Source organism: Labeo rohita, chromosome 23 (genome assembly GCF_022985175.1).
Source record: "Labeo rohita strain BAU-BD-2019 chromosome 23, IGBB_LRoh.1.0, whole genome shotgun sequence".
NCBI classification, from domain to species: Eukaryota; Metazoa; Chordata; class Actinopteri; order Cypriniformes; family Cyprinidae; genus Labeo; species Labeo rohita.
The window spans coordinates 16,822,110-16,844,453 of NC_066891.1; the positions used below are offsets into that span (position 1 = coordinate 16,822,110).

Consider the following 22,344-nt stretch of genomic DNA (forward strand, 5'->3'; position numbering starts at 1 on the left):
GTTTACAGCTCTTAAAGACTCTAGTCTTACATCCCACAGCATCTGGACCTGCCAGAGGTTTCTTTAATGACTATAAATCATGAGAGCCAGTGCTGGCTTTTATTCACTATGCATTTGCGTATTCATTAGAGCAGCTTCACGAGTCGCCAGAGAACCACCAATAGTGTAACAGTGCCAGCCTAAAACATGTTTAATAACGTCTGATGTAAACTTGTGGCAAAACTGTGTTTTAATAGTATTGCAAGTCTGACTCATTTCCATGAATCTGTTTAAACTTCAAAACTTTTTGTCATCCAAAAAGCAGGATATTTATTATCTTTAAAAAAATAAAAAACTACTTTTATTATTATTAGCATCATCCAAAAAGACCCTACGTAGGATATTTTCATAATATAAAATAATACAAATAGTGCTGTCAAATGATTTTGTGTTTATAATAATAATAATATATGTGGTATACTGTTTATATTGTGTATACATAAACACACACACACACACACACAGTACATACAGTATATATTAAAAAAAAAAAATATATATATATATTTTTCCCATGTATATATTTATATTCATATAATTGATAATAAATATATATATTTTTTTCATTAATAATTTATTTTTAAACACACACACACACATACATATATTATGTAAACAAAAACCAAAAACTTTTGTTTTGGATGCAAAAATCATTTGACAGCACTAAATAATAATATAATATAATATAATACAATACAATTAATATAATATAATATAATATACTAATATTAAATTAAATTTACATAATGATGCATATAATTATGCATTGTTATATTGGACAATATAAATTAAAATATTTTTTAAAAAATAATATTGCGTAAATACAAATAAATACAAAATAAAAATATATATTGTTAATATTAAAAATAGTATAAAAATAAATATCGGTTGTCTTCATTTAATCCTCATTCTTTAATTTGAATCATGTGTTTAATATGTAATATAAAATAATAAATAAAACATAATAAAATAAATACATAAATCTATCTATCTATATATCTATCTATCTATCTCTCTCTCTCTCTATATATATATATATATATATATATAAAAATATATACATATATGTGTGTGTGTGTGTGTGTGTGTGTGTGTGTGTATATATATATATATATATATATATATATATATATATACACACACACACACACACACACACACACAAAAAAATATATAAATGTATAGAAATAAATATTCTTGAATCAAATTGGATAATTTTTTTTCCTCATAAGGCTAAAAATATTGAGATTGCGAGGTATACTGAGCTGAGGTTTTTCCTCTATTAGGTGAATCCTATTTGGCACTTCACTGCTGTGAATAAATGAATGAATTCCTAAGCACAGGTAAATGTAATTGTGTGTATTACCTGAGGGCAGCAGCATGATAGGTGTCCACATAGTCTGAGATGAAGAGCTCTCTGCTCTTAACCACTGGATCAGTAATAACCAGCTCGCGACCCGAGTCTGGAGAAACAGACAGAAAGCAGACGCAGAGCGTGAGAGGCATCCAGACCGTCGCTAATAAAAACGTGCACACATAATAAACGCAGGCGAGACACAAAAGAAACCAGACAAATGCAGACACTCTCACAGCTCATGAAATATGACTGTTATAGACGTATACCACATCGAAAGTATCAGTATGACACCCTTGGAAATGGATAATAGAATAGAAAAGAATTAAGCAATGAATTTAAATATAAAAAATAAAAGGCAAATATTTCACTGGACGAACATTCGTCTTCGGATGGCATCGGCACAAATAGCAATGGCCACCATGTCAGACTAGTCAATGGTGCAGCAGGTGGCGGCGGCTGCTGCTGCTCTCCAGCAGGCTGGCAGAAACGCAAGCCTTCTTAATGCTTTATTAGAGTGCGGTGTGAATCAAAGTGCCAAAGCCCCGGCCGGGCAGAGCCCCCCAGCCTGTTATTACTGCCTGATGTGTGTATCAAGCTCAGATTTGCTGCTGATAGTCAGGAGAATGAGAGCTCTGAGGGCACATTACACTGAAAGTTATTTGCACTTCACGGCCCCGCTGTCGCTCTTGAGGGAGCGTTACCAGGGAAACAAGGGCAGGAGGGTGTTTTTTTTTTTTTTTTCCCCCCGAATCCACATTTATTTGAGATGCCGTTCTCCATGAAACTTCACAAACCAATAACCGGGGTGGTTACATAAATGATGGTGGGCGAGAAGGACCCTTCAAACAGAGTTCTGTGTTTTTCAACCATCACGTACCGTTTTCATTGTTGCGGTCCTGCACCAGGTGCTGGTAGACGGAGTCAGGTACCTCAGACTGACGGTAGTACCATTTCACATTCATTAACAGATGGTCCCGTTTACTCTGAAAGAGAAAAATAAACATTTGTTAAAATCAAAAGACATTGTTTGTTTGTTAACAGCGTCGCAAATTGAGCTCTTGCCACAACTGGGTTTATAGTTCTAGTCATCCCGTGCCAAAAAGCCCTGGGTGGAAAAGTCAATTAAAAAGGGATTGAAGGCATTTAATTCTTTAATAAAGTACACAGCTTCATGGCCATGTGTGAAGAAACTAGTGCATGTTTAACTAAAATTGGACAAAAAATAAGGCTGGCTTTGTCTAGTCAAACACACCCCTCTTTGAACTCTGCCACCCGCTGTCCGTCCATGGGACTGCAGGCAGCCCCCCTCGCTGCGGTTACGCAGAACGACCAGCAAGTGGCAGCACTGAGTCACGTCCAGACCTCCCAGAGGCGCTTCCAAGAGGGGCCAGAGAGGGAGGAAAAGGGCAAAGCAGTGTTTTTATTCCCTGACATGAAATATTTATTATCCTCTCACACGAAGCCAACTGACCATTCAAATGGTTTAAAAGGACATTAAAGAAACCACAGCTCAGCAGACGCTGGCGACAAGACCCCCGGAGCAGCGGCCAGAAATCACAGTCATCTTTAACATGACTACAGATTACCACATTCCCCACAAAAGGCCGAGTGTGTGCCACTGCGCCAGCCTAGTGGAAAAAAAACCCTGGGTGGATCACAGAGCCAAGGGTCCCTTTTTTTTTTATTGAAAGCCTGATTCACTTCATGCAGCTCTGGCTTCTCAAAGGGGGGCGGATGGGGGGCTGAGCTCATTGTTGAGATATTTCAAGACTCCTGCTACCTTTACTGAGGTCACTGGAAACTACTAGCAGGGAGCAAATGAAGTAGAATATCTGCAATAGTGTTCAAACAGAATGCTATCTTAAGATTAAGGTCTATGAATAAAAGCAATCCAGGCATGTGCTGCTGTTTGAGGCATGGTTAAAACCCGATTTAAATGCGATTAAAGGAGCGCTCTGTAACTGGGCCACTTGTATGTGTCATCAGAGGTGTTGTCAGTGCTTATTACACCGCAGATGGGAAGACAACCTGTGCTCCTGTGGGGTATTTCAGAGCTTTCTGTGCCTTGGTTCAGTTGAGGATGGAGACTAAGAGCAGTGTGAGCATTCCTGCATTAACCATTGAGTTTAAACATGCGTAAACACCTCCAGAATTTAAGAACAAAAGCGGCTCCTTATGTGGTCGAATTGTGCGACCTTTCCTGTCACTGCTCTAGAGCTGGAAATGACTGTTTCATTATCAGACCCTAATTATGTTTGCATGTTACACTGAACAGATCACTGCGCAGAATCAAATTATCAAGATAAGCACTCTGAGGCAGAGAGAGAGGCAGTCGAATGGAGGCAGCGGCGAGGAGCCCATTACAATTACAATGCTGAATTGATTAGTGACATTCCACACAGCATTCCCTCTCCCCCTCCCCGAGTCGCTCCTCATCCGGCTGATCCCAGCACAGCTCTACAAACACATGACTGCTCAAGGGGCCTGCTGGCTCACTTATAAAATGGGTCTCAGTCAGACAGTAAAGAGTCTCTTTATGGGCCATTCTACAGAACGGAGTTGGAAACGTCTTGGGGAAAAAAAAAAAAAAAGAAAAAAAAAGGTCTTGTATGTATGCAAATTGTATAATATCCAAGGTACACATTTCTAGTAACTCTGCAGTTAATTCCCATATTGTATTTTCAGAAAGTTTTGGAATATTTGTTCACTCCTAGGGTTGCCAGGTTTTCACGACAATACCCGCCCAACTGCTACTCTATACTAGCCCAAAATTAGCCCAATCGCATTTCGAGGGGAGTCCCCTGGGGTTCTCAGGGGTAAAATGCACATTTTTTGGCAGGGTTCCCCTGGTAAAATGTGGATTCCATGGGCTAAATATCACATTATTGTGGTCGCTTCAACCCACAGACATGAAAAACAACCCACGGCAACAGTGTTAAAGTAGCCTAATTCTGAAGGAAAAACGCAGACTTGGCAACACTGCCCTCTCCCCAAATTGGTCACTACCGAAACACAGTAATAATATTTAATTAGAATGTCATATTGACCTATTAAGGTTTTGCTTACATGTAGATTGTAAATGTATTTTTTGCTATTTTATACATTTTTTTCCAGAGGTACATCCATTACAGCTACATTTTTAACAATATTTCAAGTGTAAATAGAGATTTGCTATTTTGAATCCAATTTTCCTTAGTAAAAGGCAAAAAGTTGATCATACTGATTTTTAAAGTTAAGGATTCATTAGTTTGAATATACAGTGAACCAAAAACTCATAACATTTTACTTGCTAATTCAGCATACTTTATTTTTGACAAAACATCCCATGTTTCGGTAGTGACAGTAATGCGTTGGAAGCGACCACATCACATCACAGAATTTTAACTTTCATACTAAAACATTACTAAAACATACTAAAATACTAAATATTTGCATAACTGTACTAAAATTTAGTTTATTTCGCCCAAATATGAGGATTGTGTGTTCCCTTTTGTCACTACCAAAACAACAATGACATGTTTCAGTTGTGACTGTTACGGTAAGGACAATTTTACAGGAAGACACCCTAAAAAAAAAAAACGACGTCACTACCGAAACTCCACCAAATGTGACAATTTTAAATAGTTTTGAACCCAGCTCAAAAATGCTAATCCGCACATGGTTAGCTAGCACAGTTCTCAACAGTGGTACACATACAAAAACTAAATGTTATGGAACAACTTGCAGAAAAAAAAGGTCTTTGTAGTGATGTTCCTTAAAGTTACACACAGATTTTTGTACACATTTACCTCAAAATGATGAGACCTATCTACTCACACCTTGTAGCTATGAGAGAGTGACACAGGAATATATATTCTCCAGTATTTCCTGTTAAATGTATAGGTTTAGTTAAAATCAGTCTCAGCCAAAAGACTAAAACATACACTGTTTTGGTAATGACATGATTTATATTTCGACTTCACTTTTTAAAAGAATGGAAAAGATACTTGAAAAACAACAATGGAAAAAAATAAATAAATAAAACTTCATTTCATAAGTTGAAATTCAGGGGTCAAGGTTCGGGACAGCCACCACCCAATTGAAAGCTCCCAATAAATGATGATTTTATATATATTAAAGCTTACGGACATTTGAGAAATTATTGTGGGTTTCAATAGATAATAGAAGGACCTAATAAACATTAAGATTTGAATATTTGAATGCTTTTTAAATGTGTTTTTTGGTTGTGGGACAGCAGTCTGCACCAGTTCTGTAGAATGGCCCTTATAATGCCTGATGATATAAGCCTGACCTAAAGAGGGCAGAAGAGAGAAATGGGAAGTGTCGGAAACATGGGGGAGGTAGGGCGAGACTAAGCGCGCGGGCAGCACTAATTACAGCACAGCCAGCATAAGAGTCCAGCGAGAGTGCTATAAGAGGCTGAAGCTGGACTTTACGAGGTCTGGCCGGAGGGGAAAACAGAACAGGGTGGAGTATACCAGGGGTGTTAAGCAGACTCCACCGGCACGCCAACAGCTGGGCTTTCCACAGGGAGCTACTGGGCTAATAATAACCTGATGTGTGGCACACATCACAGAGAAAAGATGTGTGAGGACTATTCATTAGCAATGTGAGAATTAAAGAGCTGCACACAGAAGCGGGCTCTTGAGCCGCGCTCGGACGCAGAACCGAGGTGGTAATGAGAGGAAAATTACACGAAGCGAACGGCGTTTGAATTAGTCACGGTTTATTACAACACCGATACGGCCGCCGTGGCAAAACCTCCCACCCCTGTGACCTGACGCCGCGTGTCGCCGGCTGACATTTTGTCCGTTTAGCGTAATCATGGCGGCGGCGGGAGTTGCAGCAGCGCTGGCAGGTCTTATCTGTTAACATAGGCAGCTCGGCCACATTAACAGGAGACGGTAAAACAACCGCAGCCTGGGCCCTCATGCTCTCTTTTCACATAACCAACCCACAGCTAAGCAAAGCCAGACCCTGAGGTTCTCCACCTAGAGCACATTAACAGGAAATGTGTGTTTATTTTCAATTTCAGTGTTGTGCTATTCTGTCATCCGGCACCAGAACTCCCTCCGGTTTCTCTAACCAAACCGGGCTCAGACTAGAAGTAGGAAAGTAGGGGTTGGTGGAAAATGGGTTTTGGCAGGCATGCGAGGAATCCAAATGGCTTGAGCGCACGTACATGTTGGTGGCATTGAAGGGGACAGATCTATGATCTACAAAACATAATATGATTAGTGAGGAGCAGGCAGACAGGAAGGGCTCACTCTCTCATGCGTGATGGATGTGCACACTGAGACAGTTTCCGCCCATGCGCTTGCTTGCTCGCTCGCTCTTTAACTGCCTCTCAGACACAGACCAGACGCAGCTCTCTCCATATATACACACACACACACACACACAAGCTCTTCCATCTGGTCCTCAGTTCACAGCTGTATGTGCCTGAGTGACAAAGAGAGGAAAAACACAACGTTCGAACAAAAACGTCCCGTGTGAATAAAGACATGTAGCATGCTTTTCCTTCTTTAATACATAAAGGAAAAAGCAGCGAGTCGAACATAGGAGAGCAATTGTGCTGCCCTGCCACTGTCAGACTGAAACTAATAATGGTAAACAAGTGCTGATGACATGTTTCTCCCCTGCAAAAGCCTGTGTACAGATTACTCCTCCGCCTGTCTACAAGAACAAATGGAGGGAGGGCGAGAGAGAGAGAGAGAGAGAGAGACACAGCTGTGATGCCGGCACAGTCAGGACCTTTATGCTGCTAAACACCGGGCGCCTCTCTCTCTCCCTCTGCTGTTTAGATATTAAATCTCGACTCGCTTTGAACAAAGTCTGCCCATCTGTCAGCCACTCTCTATATTGGATTTGATGAGCATTAGGCAGTTCAAAGGGGGAGATTTTTAGTGTAACAAAACCAGGATAAAACTACACCCCCAACCTCGTGACACAAATCCACTCATGTGAGCTCAGGTCCAAAACTAAGTGAAGTTGTCTGCCTAGGTAACATTTTAAAGCATGTTCTCGACTCCAAACAAAGCAGTCACATTATGCAACACTACTAATACACAATTTCAGCAAAATCTTACAGTTCTGTCCCAGAAGCCTACACAAACAGCTGCCTTTTAAAGAAACCTCAATAGTGATTGTGTTGGAATGATCTACATACATATATACACGTGCTGTTTAAAGAGATAGTTCACCCAAAAAATGAAAATTACCTTGTGATTTATAAGACTACTTCTTTCAAACTAATACAATCAGAGTTACATTTAAAAATGTCCTAGTTCTTCCAAGCTTTATAATGCCAGTCAACGGCTGTTGAGATTTTGAAGTCCAATATAGTGTGTCCATCCATCATAAAAGTGCTCCACACAGCTCTGAGAGGTTGAAAAAGGCCTTCTGAAGTGAATCAAAATATCTATATTTAAAACTTTATAAATTGCAATCTCTAGCTACCACTAACTGCGATCACAAGAGAGTGGTGTTCCAGTGGATAAAGCTTTGTTTACAGCAAAGGAAAACTCCTTTTCTCCTCCAACATGTTTTTTTAAATCCTTGTTTTGTACTTCTAATTAGTGACTGGGGTTTTGTTTTACTCTCTCCTCTGTGCTTTTGCATTCGTCATTTGCCTACGTCATCTGCTGGAACGCCACCCGCTCATGGATGTGTATACAACAGTTAGCTAGAGTTGACTGTTTATAAAGTTTTAAATATGGATATTTTTCTCACACAAACATATCAATCCGCTTCAGAAGGCTTTTTTTTTTTTTAACCGTGAGGAGTCATGTGGAGTACTTTTATGATGGATGGATGCACTTTATTGGACTTCAAAATCTCAACAGCCATTCACTGCCATTATAAAGCTTGGAAGAGCCAGGACATTTTTTAATATAACTCCAATTGTAATAATCTGAAGAAGAAAGTCATATACACCTAGGATGGCTTGAGGGCGAGTAAATAATGGGGTAATTTTCGTTTTGGGCTGAACTGTCACTAATACTTTTGTGGAAACCATGGTACATTTTTTCTGATGAATAGAAAGTTTAAAAAGACAGCATTTATTTAAAAATGACTTTTGTTTATAACAATATAATTCTTTACAGTTATTTGTTTCCTTGCTAAAGTAAAGTATTCAATTGTTTAAAAATAAATAAATTATCCTAAACTTTTAAACAGTAGTGTAATAAGCATAAACACATTCAAACTTGGGGTAAAATAAAGCAATAAGCCCCAAGAACCAGTGGTTTACTGTGACAGTTTATAAGAGCTAAGGGGTTTTAGGGATGACGCAAGGCTGTTATAAAATCACTGTAGACTACGGCTTCACAGGGCTTACTGCTTTTATAAAACGGTTATTCCATATATGTAAAGTTTTTCAAAATAAACAGAGCAAATAAAGTGTAATGATATAAATAACAATAGTATTCTTCCACCAAACAACGTAGTTCCTCAGAAACAAATGGGTCGTTTCAACAAAGTGGTTGCCAAGCAACACAAAAAAAAGTACAACAAAGATGCATGTTTGTAGTGTAATTTACAACAGCTTTGAATGCGGCTCAACCAATCAGAATCAAGGACCGGAACTACCCTTTTATAACACTATTTTTAAACCATTTTCACTCACATATTTGCATTTAATTACATTTAATCACTTAAGAATTGTCTTGCTTTAATTGTATATATTCTTTGTGGAGAAGACAATCCCAGAATTCATTGCAATGTACCCAAAATGGTGGCTATGTTAAGCAAAATGTGAATTTACTTTCATGCAGTACTGAAAAAGATGGATAAAACTGGTAAAAACACTTAAATGTAGTATTTAATCAATATATGTGACCCTGGACCATAAAACCAGTCTTAAGTAGCACAGGGATATTTGTAGCAACAGCCAAAAATACATTGTATGGGTCAAAATTATCCATTTTTCTAACCCTGTGTCAAAAAAATTATTAGGATGTCAAGTAAAGATCATGTTCCATGAAGATATTTTGCAAATTTCCTACTGTAAAAATATCAAAACTTAAGTTTTGATTAGTAATATGCATTGCTAAGAACTACATTTGGACCAAGTAGAATCTTAATCAAATATTGTCCTAACCTAAGAAACTATACATCAATGTTAAGCTTATTTATTACATGTGTGTCTGGTATGTTGTTAAAATGCTACGCTGAACTTAATCAGTAGAAAGCAGCTCCCTATGTATATCGTACAAAGCAAAGCAGCTCCGTAGTTTTGGAACAAAAGCACTTTATCCATCTTGTGCACGAACACAAGCTGGAAGCCAGAGATCTGCAGACATTATCGTACGTTCCTGTCCATTTAGCGGCGACTCGCGGCGTGCTGGGTGTACAAATAATGCTAATTAAGATCTCCCTGCTACTGCAGCATCCATTACAGCAGCCTCCAAAACACAGCAGCGCTTAAAACACTCGACTCTCTGCACTTCACATAATCTCCTCCTCTCTATTTCCTCGCCCTGATTCTTGATCTCGAAGGCTATTTCCTGTAGCCGGCCGTTGGGCGATATCACGTCAGGTGTGTTTGATATGAAGAGGCAGTGGCTGTGATGTGTATCACAGCGTGTGTTGGGTTGCTACACACAGCAGGTGTGACCGGCTCATATCCCTTCCCCCCTTTTCCTCTTTCAAAACAGTTTTTTCCCCTCACTCAACCCCCCACCTGGTACTCAAACACTTCAGTTACTGCCTGAATGCTGGGGGGCTGGACATGAAAGGAGGGGGTGTTTCCTGAGACGTGATTGACAGCAGTCTCCAGGCAAACAATGGGTGGAAAGACGACGTTAATATTTAAAAGGTTGTTATTGTATTGCTCTGAAGGAGAAACACATTTTCCTTCACGAGGCGGCACTGATGGTACAGGTCTATTGTTCTTACAATGTTTTGTTGTGGGAGACATTAAAAGACGCAAACTAAACCAGAGACATTCTTTCAAAATGTTTAAACAAAACAATGCATCATAAAAATGAATGCTGCTATCTGTAAGAAACAATCTGTGAAGCATGTGAGCAGACTGATAAGATACCCACATAGTTTCTAAAATAGCTAAATACAGACTACTCTTTCTTTTCCCCTCAGTTGTGGTTGTTTTTGAGCAATCCAGACAATAGCAGGAAATGAAGAGCTCTGAATACAGCTATCGATAACAGGCCGAATTAGAAAGCTTTGCAGTACACACACACACAAGCTTTCAATGCCGTTGCTCAACTGACAGCGCCCAGACAAAATAAATCATATTCTACCCGCGATGTGAATTTGCAGGCTGAATTGAATGTGATTGTATTATTCTGCGGTATCCAGTCACATCAAACACAATAAATAGACATCACGCCTTTCTATTGTGTAGTCGCCACTGACAGCACTCAAAAAAAAAAAAAAAAAAAAGCAAACTGTCTGATTCATAAATGACTCTGATGATCAGGTTCTTTTAATTAAGTGGTCAAAAAGGCTCACAAACTCGCTTTTAAAATCAATGAATTGGCTTAGTGAACTTAATTTTGGTCTGCTTACTGACTAAGAATTTTAGTTTTATTCTAATGTAAATATATAAAAAAAAAAAAGTTTAAAAGATATGTACAATGTATTTTATGATAGATATGTAATATTAATGTAATAATGAAATTATATATATATATAGCTAGCAGATAATTGAATAAATAGCTGACCATTTTTGAGTTTTACTACAATGTAAATAATAATAAAATGGTAAAAATATAACAACAATATATTTTATGGTACAAGTAATATTAAAATATTTAAAATTACACTAAAAATACATATAGTAACCCAATTTCATTTTTTTAAAATTAAAATTATGTATTTATGTTTTATTTAACATAGTAACAGTGTAAATTCAGTTAAATAATATTAAAAATTAATTAAGATGATAATGTATTATATAATGATGACATATATTGCTGATAATTTTAGAGTTTGACTATAATGTAAATATGATAAAATGTTAAAAAAGATAATATATTATAATCTGTAATTACAATAAAATTTAACTATATATAAATTATAGATTATTTAATGTAACAGGGTAAATTAGGTTAAAAAATAATTTTAATAACATTAATAAATATTAAAATAAATTAAGGTGATGATGATGGTAACACTTTACAGTAAGGTGTTGTTAACATTAATGTATTAACTAACATGAACAAAACAATGAACAATACATTACACAATTTATTAATCTTTGTTAATGTTAATAAAAATAGTTGTTCATTGTTCATGTTAGTTTACAGTGAATTAATGTTAGTAAACAACTTGTGATTTTAATAATGCTTTAGCAAGTGCTGAAATTAACATTAAGATTAATGAGTGCTGTAGAAGTATTTTTCATACTTACTTCATGTTACCTAATGTAGTTAACTAATGAACCTTACTGTAAATTGTTGCCACAATAAATGATAATAATAATAAAGTATTATATAAGCAGTATATAAGCAATTAGGACCAAGTTTCAGCAACCAATTGAAAGACTGCTAATCCATTTGCTCTTGCAGAGTTTTTGATTTGACCTCTTCCTTCGTCTTGGGTAACATCTTATCTAAAACCTGCCTGTGCCAGCCCTAAATGGCTGCTGACAGTGTAGATTTATGGACTGGAGCAGTGCGACTTAGAGGAGAATGCCTGCGAGCTCAGGGGACGCCAGATCTGTGTTCCTGACCTCAATGGTCACCGTCGTAGTATAGAGTTACTCCATAATTCTACAGCTCTCTGACACAACCTTGTCACACGGCCGGTGAGATAATGTACTACAAGAGCACAAGCCTGGCGTACAGCCTCCCAGAAATGTGAAACATCTCAAAACATTTGAGCACAAAGGCAAAACACATGAGCCTGTGAGCTTATCCAGTCCCGAAATCTGTAAGAGAGAACGACGGCGGATCAGTCGCACAAGTAGCGGGCTCGGTTTAGCCTCGAGTCCCCGCTCATGTCTCTGCACTTCCTGAATGGAAGCAGAGAGAGAGAGACAATGCGCTGCCTTGTTAGTGTGGCCTAATGACTGGGTCGTTTCACTCGCCGGGGAGGGGAGCAGCCATGCATTCATAGATAAACACAGACAGGATCATGGTGGGGTGAAAAGGGCTGAACCACAGGCAATGGCTGCAGCACGAGGTAAATGAAGAAATAGCGTGTTTACGAGACTGACGTATGAATGAAACACAAGCTGTGGGGCCTTTATGTTAGGCTACAGAAAACAGAGAGAGAGGAAAAACACGCCATGCATGTGTTTAAATGTGAACCGTGCCTGGCTGCCTGGTTAATCCCAGCATTGAGGCTGCAGCATGGGCCGCTGAGCAGTGCCGGGTGTGATGGAGCGCGGTAATGGAAGGCAGGAAATGAGAAGTCTTGGTTAAGCCACGGCTAATCGATCAGTGTGTTCGGGCTGGAGCGAGCCAAGCTGATGCAGGGAAAGCGGCTTGTGGTAACAGACGCTGCGCAAACCCTTCCTCGCTGCTGTACTCTGACACAATGCTCTTTGTTCTGCTCTGGCTCTAATTGCGTCGCTGACTCACTTGGGTTCTGATTATTTGATTGGGCTGATTACAGCGTTCACCTTTCACTGGCTGGTGCGCATGTGGCTCGGCGCTCGTGGAGCAAGTACAAGAGTGGGTTTTGTACATAAGTGAAGCTGTTTGGGTTTATGTGCGAAAGAGAAAGAGACTGATTTAACTCCGCCATCTCCCCTGCTGACTCGACTAACTGCAGCTGATGGAAATATTTATAAAAACTCTAGCTAGGTTCTAAAACCTAGTGTGCTGTCTACCTAGGTTAAACTTTAAAGAAATAGTTTACCTAAAAATTACAATTCTCTCATTATTTAGTCACTTTAATGTCTGTGAAGCACAAACATGACATGTTTAAGAATTAAAGAACCGTTTATCTACAGAATGAAAGTTAACGGGGCCCAAAACAACATTAAAAGACATTTCCTTTCATTATATGGAGAAAAAAGGTACTTTTTAAAAAGATTTCAACTTTGCTTGTAGTGTAACATCAAACATGTTTGGAATGACATGAGGGTGAGGAATAATTTTTGGCTGAAATGTCCCTTTAAGGCATCTCATAAGCACATCTTGCTATAACAGCTGTTATTAAACAAATTGTTTCGGTCCTTGATTCTGATTGGTTGTGCTGTATTTCAAAGCTGTTGTAAATTACTCCACAAACACCTTTGTTTACGTCTGTGTGTTGCTCGGCAACCACTTTGTTGCAACCACAACCATTTCTAAGGAACTACATTGTTCATGTATCATTACACTTTAATTGCTCAGTTTTATTTTGAGAGACCTTACTACGTAAATGGAATAACCATTTTATAAAAGCAATAAGCCCCAAGAAGCCGTGGCTTACAGTGAATTTAAAACAGCTAAGGGGATTTTAGGCACTCCGCTTCACATCATGCCTAACAACACCCCTTAGCGGTTATAAATTCACTGTAAAGCACGGCTTCTTGGGGCTTATTGCTTTATTCTAAAACAAACAGTTCGTTCAGATACTGTAAAATGAAATTCAAAGACTTTTAAGGATTTAAGCACTGCTTTTTTAACTTTCAAGGACTTCAATTAGAGATCTCACTCACGCTTTGATGTTTTCCACAGTTTAAGGAAAAAAAATAAAAAAGATGAATGATTTATGATACGCGCTCCGAAGTCCCAAACTAAATCAAATGATTCGCAAACCCACACCAAACTCCCAATCTGAATCAAATGAATCACGATCAGCAGATCTAAGTCAAATGATCTGTGAACCTGCTCCGAAGTCCCGATCTAAATCAAATGATTCATGATGCACGATTTGAAGTCCCGATTTGAATCAAATAATTTGTGATATATGATCCAACTGGAGCGCTTCGAAACAGTGAATCATTTTGCGACGCAACGGTTTAACTGATACGGATAGTTTTATAACATTAACTGAAAAAGGCAAAAAAGTATGATTAATTTAACTGCGTGAAAAGATATTTGCTTAAAAAAAAAAAAAAAAAAAAAAAAAAAAAAAAAAAGAAAAGAAAATGAAACGCTTGTTTCATAGATACATTGTCTTTTAATAACAGACAGTAGATAGCAATATACCTCACTAAATTTAAAACAAAGCTATCATTTTTAAAACTGAAGGCAGAGAGAAAGCCGAGGAAAAATGCTGATCCTTACAAGTCCTGACTGCTTGACAATGATACTCAGCAGGAAGTAGTCTCTACCAAGTACACTCTAGTGGAAGAAGAAAAATCAAGGCAGGACAAGAGCACAATTCCCACCCTCACTTGTGATTCATCACACACTCCCTTTCACCCAGCGTACCCCCACGCTGGGTTTCCTTTCAAACATCAACCTCTGCAAATATTTAGCTTCTAATATCTGTCGCATAAAGCAGCCAAAGCATTACACGGGCTGGCAAAGGGACGGATCCGCATACTGATCCAGCTCACGCGTCCTAAGAGGTGGGCAGGCGTTCAACGATCTAGGAGCACCGTGGCATGAGGTCCTTAGGATGAGTCGGGGAGCTGGACAGACGGTAAACTAACCGGCCTGCGACGTGCCAGCTGGAGCCCCGCCCTCTGGCTCGACAGGCGGCACGGTACCCGGTGGCCGAGAAATCACCGCTCGCACAAACACGACACAGATTCCGGACATACATCTGAATGACAACGCACTTCCTCATGTAGACAGACAGCCGCACACGCAGCCTCATTCCCTATATGTTTAGATTTTAATGAGCATGTGCGCGCAGCTGAAACAGCTCCCTACGGGGCGGAGGGAGAGAAATAAAGAGGAGCGCCACAGGAAGCTGCTTATCTGTGCTCCAGACTGTCAATCTGCCACAGGAGCCCTGCACTACAGGCATGAGGAGAGATCATCTGCCTCCTCCAATCCCTCCGTCCTCTTTAATTACACACGCGCTCCACGTACAAACACACACGAGGTTGCGCGCATGCGCACCATTTCCAGGAAACAATGCGGATCTCCTTGTCGAGTCTGGCATGCAGGCTTTGACTCTGCGTCAAGGAGAAGAGGAGATGAATATCTCGCGCAGGGATGAGGAGAACACAGGCAGCTGGAGTTCAAGGGTCACGGCTGACGCTCAGCCCACGGTTGCACTCCCAGCATGCCATCTTTCAGCTGTATTTCAACCCTTACTACACACACACACACACACGCACCTCTACCAGCAGCCACCAAGTCAGTTCTTTGTTATAGAGTGCCTACACAGTCCTGCCAGATAAGAGCTGAGGTCAATCTAATTAGATGTAATGGGCGGCAGCGGGCGCACACACACACTGAAGCAGGCGTGTAACCACGTAGACGATTTCCCATGCGCTAAAATGTGAGCATATGGTCGGGGGAGGGCTGCAGAGACATCAGCCATTTGACATTTTCATCAAGTACCGTAGTACACTCGGAGTAAACTGATATCTCAATTGGCAGAGCGAGGCATCGGCCTCCACCGCCGAACTAATGTCAAATCGAGCCAGCGCAGAAGACGCGCCACCGGACTAGATTAGAACGAAAAGAAGAAAAGAAACGTCTGCGTGCGTTAACGTCTGCCGAGATGAAGGACGACGCAAAGTGAGGCTGACAGCTCAATGTGGTCTTCAGTCTATGAATGTGTGTGTGTGTGGTTATTGATGGCACCCAGCTCAGCATCATTAGTGCAGTGGTCGGTAAATTATCCCTCCAGCCTTTTGCACGAGGCCCGCCCACTCACATACCATCCAACCAGCTTCTAGCAGGATGATTGACAGCCTTGAACAGCCAGTTGCGGAGAGAGAGGGAGCGTCGGCGAGGTGATAAAGCGCTATCAGAGCCGTTTTATGTATGATGACTGAAAAGCACTGTTTGTTTGCAAGCCTGCTGAGATTTACAACCATTTGCACTGCCCCTCCCTGCATTTGTTTTCTTTCTTGCCGTATTTTTTTTTTTTTTCCCGTCCTCCCTTTCTCTGGCTGTGTAGAGTGCTGTGTGCACGGAGGACATTTTCCAGCCCACTGTGATGATATTGATTGCAGAGCCTCCCCTGATTGCAGCCCTGAAGTATTGACCAGCCGGCTCTCCTAGAAGCAAACAAACACACATGCAACGAACACGAAGGGTGTGTGTGAGTGATTACACGCTGTCAAGCCCCACGTCGAAGCGCTCCACAAGGAGAGAGGCTCCTGCTCTCTTGTGCTCATTGGGTTCAGTGACAGCCAGTGGGCATGGGTTTCTGCTGTTTTTCTTATTACCCATCTTACTTTTGCAACAATTTTAGCCTGCATTCTAGGGGAGCTATCAGGAAAGCAGCACTGAGTCAGAAATTCTCATTCTGATCACTCATCTAATCCAGCTCAGTCTCTCCACAATGAGCCTGATCTAACAGCTCACACTCTACCCTAATGCACCAGCACTGCCATTACCCATAATTCCACAATACAGCTCTGCTGCTCTCTAATTACACCAGCATTTCTGTGCGATTTCCACGAAAAAAAAAAAGTATGCACTCAAACACAGGTGGTTGACACATGAGGTAGGAAAAAAAACCCTCATTTTATAGTGTAAAATATGCAAATACTTCCTTTTTACCATATTTCCAAGCATGCACATGTAGGTAGAGCATGCTAAATACTATTTCAGAAAAGGACAAATTGATCAAAAGTGACAATAATGACATCTGTAATGTTACAAAAGGTTTCTATTTTGAATAATGTCTTTTTTAAACTTTCTATTCAGAGAATCAAGAAAAGGCTTGTATATTGTTTTACCTAAAGTGCTTCAAGTCTCCCTGTACTATTTCACATAACCACTTTTTACAATTTAATCAATTTCCAATAAACATTCAAGTTTTACCCCTTTATTTTATCATGTTTCACTCACTACAGTCCATCACATTATGGAGCTATAATGGTTTGTACAGTTGAGGTCAAAAGTTTTCATACACCTTGCAGAATCTGCAAAATGTTAATTATTTTAGCAAAATAAGAGGGATCATACAAAAATGCATGTTATTTTTTATTTAGTACTGACCTGAATAAGATATTCCACATAAAACACATTTACATGTAGTCCACAAGAAAAAATATGAGTTGAATTTATAAAACTGGTCCATTATTTGTCCTGAACAGAAAAATCCTTCAGGTCCCACAAATTCTTAGGTTTTTTTTTTTATTTGAACGCTTTCCAGCAATGACTGTATGATTTTAATATCCATCTTTTCACACTGAGGACAACTGAGGGACTCATATACAACTATTACAGAAGGCTCAAATGCTCATTGTTGCTTCAGAAGAAAAAACAATGCAGTAAGTGCCAGGGGGTGAAAACTTTTGAACCAAATGAAGATGTGTACAGTTTTCTTATTTTGCCTAAATATCAAATTTTCTTCATTTAATACTGCCCTTCAGAAGCTACAGAAGATACTTAAATGTTTCCCAGAAGACAAAATAAGTTAAATTTAAGTTTTCACCCCCCTTAATGCATTGTTTCTCCTTCAAGAGCATCAGTGAGTGTTTGAAGCTTTCGTAATAGTTGCATATGAGTCCCTCAGTTATCCTCAGTGTGAAAAGATGATCTCAAAAATCATAGTCAATGCTGGAAAGGGTTCAAATACATAAAAATGCAGAAAAACCAAAGAATTTGTGGGACCTGAAGGATTTTTCTGAGGAACAGCGGGAACTGTTCAGGATAAACTATCACTAAAAAAAACCCAAAACAAAACAGCTGTGGTTCATGTAGGTAACAAAGTATTAAAAATCAAGAGTACGCAAACTTTTAAACGGGGTCATTTTTATAAATTCAACTATTATTTTCTCTTGTGGACTATTTATAAACGTCTTTTACATGAAATATCTTATTCAGATCAGTACTAAATAAAAAAAATAAATAACATGCATTTTGTACCATCCCTCTTATTTTGGTAAAATAATTAACATTTTGCAGATTCTGCAAGGTAAACCAAGTAAAAGATCTCACTCAACCTGAAATAACAGCAACAACTTTAAAAAATTAAGTATGTCAAAAGCTGTCATAGCCTGCTTTTACCGCATGAACTGCATGACGTGATATTAAATATGGTGACTGGCATGATTTGTATGCCACAGTGTATAACTCGGTCACGTTGTAGAATATAAAGACTATATTCGCCAAGAATATGTGCGACCGCATGATATAATTCTCACGTCTTGCCTGTAATTCTTTAAATTTTCATGCTTAAATGTCAACCTCCCACACACAGTTCTCTAATGGCTGTCTGTGAGAGCAGTTTGACAGCGGCGGCTTAAGATCGTTACAGTGTGTCGATGCCCCCGATCACGAGAGACTGCAGAGCGCAAACCACTTCCACTCACTGCTCTCCATATTCTCCTTCTCCTGTGTAAACCTTTATATACACTAAATCCCTTTCTTCCATCCAGGCGTGGTGGGAAAGGGAGTTTAAAAAAAAAAAAGAGAAAAGGCAAGGTTGAAGCCATAAACCCTTGATATTACGCATGCTCTGGCTACCACTTGGCATTTAAATGCCATTTGTGGCGGCAAACAGTTCACACTTAATTACAGCGGGCAGGCAGCTGTAGCGGCCAGCCTTTCCATGCCGATGCAAGCTGGGCCGCCAGCTCCAGCCCTTTCAACTTCCCATGCCGCTAAAAGAGAGCTCACCTTTTAAATACTAAATTGGCCCGCTGCTCAGAACATCTCAGCGAGGGTTTCCCGGCTTCTGAGATGTTGGCCAGCACCTCGGTTCTTCAAACACTCCACCATCAGCCTGTCCTGCTGCCCCAGCGGTGCCTATAATCAATTGGCCTTTATACAGCACCATGAGCTCTGCCTTTGCTTTAGTGTGACACACACACACACACACACGCACGCACAAACACACACACAGAGATAGAGGCCTCCTCTGCGCTCTGAACCTGCTTGGATGATGTGTTGCACAGAGATGTCACAAAGGCGTCTATGCCACTATCACTCTGAACCGACCTTGGAAAGGAAAACGGTAAGGGAAAAAAAATAGCAAGATTTCAAAAATATTTAAAAGCCGTTGCATCAAAACGACAGCAGTTTACCACTGTAGGCGACTGAATTAACTAATCTCTCTCTCAGACGGCCATATCAACTGCCTCCAATAAGCAATTTATCTCAGTATTTACACTGTTTTTTTGTCTATGATTATAATAATGAAAAAAAAACACTTGTGTATCGTCATATACAGAAACTGATCCAAATTAACAGGACTGTTGCCAAATATTTTATAATGCAATACATGCCATGGCTATACACATTCCATAACGCAATACACTGTAAGACAACATCAAAACTAGTCCGTGATTTAACTCCGTATCTCATACAGTGCCATACAGAAACAGTTTTGACCAGACTGTGAATTGTCAAAAATCCAAAATACGTTTCAGTCCATTTTGAAAATAAATTCTTGAAATACAAGATTTTAAATTTGGGCAACTACCAACGTCACTGACCTGGCTTTTCTCTATATTAGTGTTAGTTTCATTAAAGTTACAGAGTGGCTAAAAGGAGATGACAATAATGTCAATAAACAATATCCACATGCAATAATGTTGATGATAAAATATGAGACTAAAATGTATTTTTAAAATAAAAACTACATATATATAAAAAAAGACAACTAAATATTATTGTGGACTGCTGTATGCGGTTGCCAGAAATGAACAGCTCAAATCCCCAAATCAGAGCTTCTCTGTTAAAAGGATACATTTTCTGCCCAGTGTTTTGCTTATTTTTTGCAATCTGACAACCACGCACTCGTTCTTTATTATGCAAACACCTACAATGATCTGAACACACCGACAAAAATGTAAGATGGAGTTTATCGAACTCCATTTGAGATGTTCAGTTTAAATAAGTGTCATTCAGCCTCAAGATCTCAACTATTTTGTTTGCGATTATGGTCACTGAATAAAAAAACGCTTAGTCAACCATGTCTGTTTTAACAAAGAAACATTATAGCAATTTAAAATTATTGGAATTACTAATAGAAATTTCACTGTTTTAATTTTTGTTTTTACCAGTTTTTATAATGTGAACAGAGAAAGTGCATATCTAAATATTGAGAAAATTGCAACTGATCCAGATCTTACATTATGCTTGGCATTTCCTAACACGTGACCAACCTCAGGCCAGAGGAACCGACAGTTCAAGACCAAAGCGCCAGGAAAAAAACACTTCACCTGTGAAAGCCAAACTGAGGACGGATATTCTGTCGGAGCATCATGCTGCTGTGCAGCTAACGTATTTCTGAGTGACACTGGGAACGTCGGAGAGCATATGTGTCACACCAGGAAAACACACACACAGACAGACTGGGGTCTTAATCTGTCTCTTCTACTCACATACACACACACTCCATATCACCTTCCAGGCAGGTCTACACATTAAATCAGCCCATTTCATCTTTAGCGGTAGGGAAGAGTTTTGTGCATCTCCCAGACAGCATGGATCAGCCTCGGACATGTGTGTCCAGTGCACGGAGGACATTATAAATGGAGAGCATGGCCTCGTCTTGGAGCATGCCTACAGGCGCACATTTATCAACACCACCAGGCAGCGGCAGAGTCTTTTCACAGAAAGAAATGGAGAAAGAAAAAAGAAAACAAACATTCTCAACATGTAAGTGTGCAGAAAATGATCAGGTGCTCTTTCTCTCTCTATCTCATTACTTTTTCTTAAAGCTATAAAGAGCTATTCTGCTACAAATGGCTGAGGCATAACGGCAATCTATAAATGGGATGTTAAGTTCAATAGCCCAAGGTTAGAGGCTGAGAGAGCCAGAGCGCTTCATTGCACTCCGCATTGTTCTTTCCAGAGCGCAGATGAGACTGGTCTCAGCACACGGCTGCAGCATCAAGCGCTATTTATGAACTTCGTGCTGGCATGAGGGAGACGGTGAAGAGAAAAACAGAAGAAAGCGAATAAAATATTCCGTTCATGATAGGAATTCGGATCTGGCTGCTCTGGTATCTCGCTCCTGCTGGAATGCGCCGCAATTGATTTGTGAATTAATTTTGACAAACATCCAGATTTGGAGAATGAGGCCCTTGTGGGTTCAGCTGTGGGACAAAGAGCCAGCAAAGGGGCATGACCTCTGGGAAATGTGCAGTTAAAACTAAAGCACAAAGTACTGTATGTGTACAGTATCATTTCATCATATAGTGTAGTACAGTATAGTGTACTCACTCATATTGTAGGGCGCAAAGGCAAAACTTTCCAACCATGAATTTTTTCATGGAGTAACTAGTTTGTCTACAAGCTGGCAACACTGTTCTTTTTCATAATAAACTTACACTTTCAAAAAATGCTGGGTTATTTTTTTTTTTTGTCTAAGTTCAGGCTGCTGGGTCAATTTATTGGGTTGTTTTTAACATTTTTACCCAGGTGCTGGGCAGTTTTTCTGCACTCTAAAAAAAAAAAATGCTGGGTTGTTGTTTTTTAAACCCAAATGCTGGGTTCAGGCTGCTGGGTCAATTTATTGGGTTGTTTTTAACATTGTTACCCAGGTGCTAGGTAGTTTTTCTGCACTCTAAAAAATGCTGGGTTGCTTTTTTAACACAAATGCTGGGTTCAAGCTGCTGGGTCAATTTATTGGGTTGTTTTCAACATTTTTACCCAGGCGCCGGGTAGTTTTTTTGCACTCTAAAAATGCTGGGTTATTTTTTTAACCCAAGCAATGGGTTCAGCTTGTTGGGTCATTTTACTGGGTGATTTTCAATATTTTTTACCCAGATGCTGGGAAGTTTTTTTGTAACTAAGCTGCCGGGTCATTGTTAATGGGCTATTAAAGATTGGGATGCCAGTCAGCTGCATCAGCAGCGGTCCTTTCACATGATGGAAATCCCTTTTGCCTTGCATAACATAAATTGATTTTATTCGTTATAATACTGAATTTAATTTAATTTAACGTTAAAATATGTT

General features: G+C 39.4%; 1 protein-coding gene across 7 annotated transcripts in view; it reads right to left on the reverse strand.

The window, feature by feature from the left end:
• The window catches only part of rerea (arginine-glutamic acid dipeptide (RE) repeats a), a 195,263-nt gene that overhangs the window by 47,616 nt on the left and 125,303 nt on the right, over positions 1–22,344 (reverse strand). For all 7 annotated transcript variants that reach the window (XM_051097329.1, XM_051097330.1, XM_051097331.1 and 4 more), the window contains exons 4-5: positions 2,274–2,379; positions 1,406–1,502 (exon numbers count right to left, since the gene is read on the reverse strand). In XM_051097329.1, the coding sequence (XP_050953286.1) occupies positions 1,406–1,502; positions 2,274–2,379 (203 nt within the window). The remainder of the gene's footprint in view (positions 1–1,405; positions 1,503–2,273; positions 2,380–22,344) is intronic.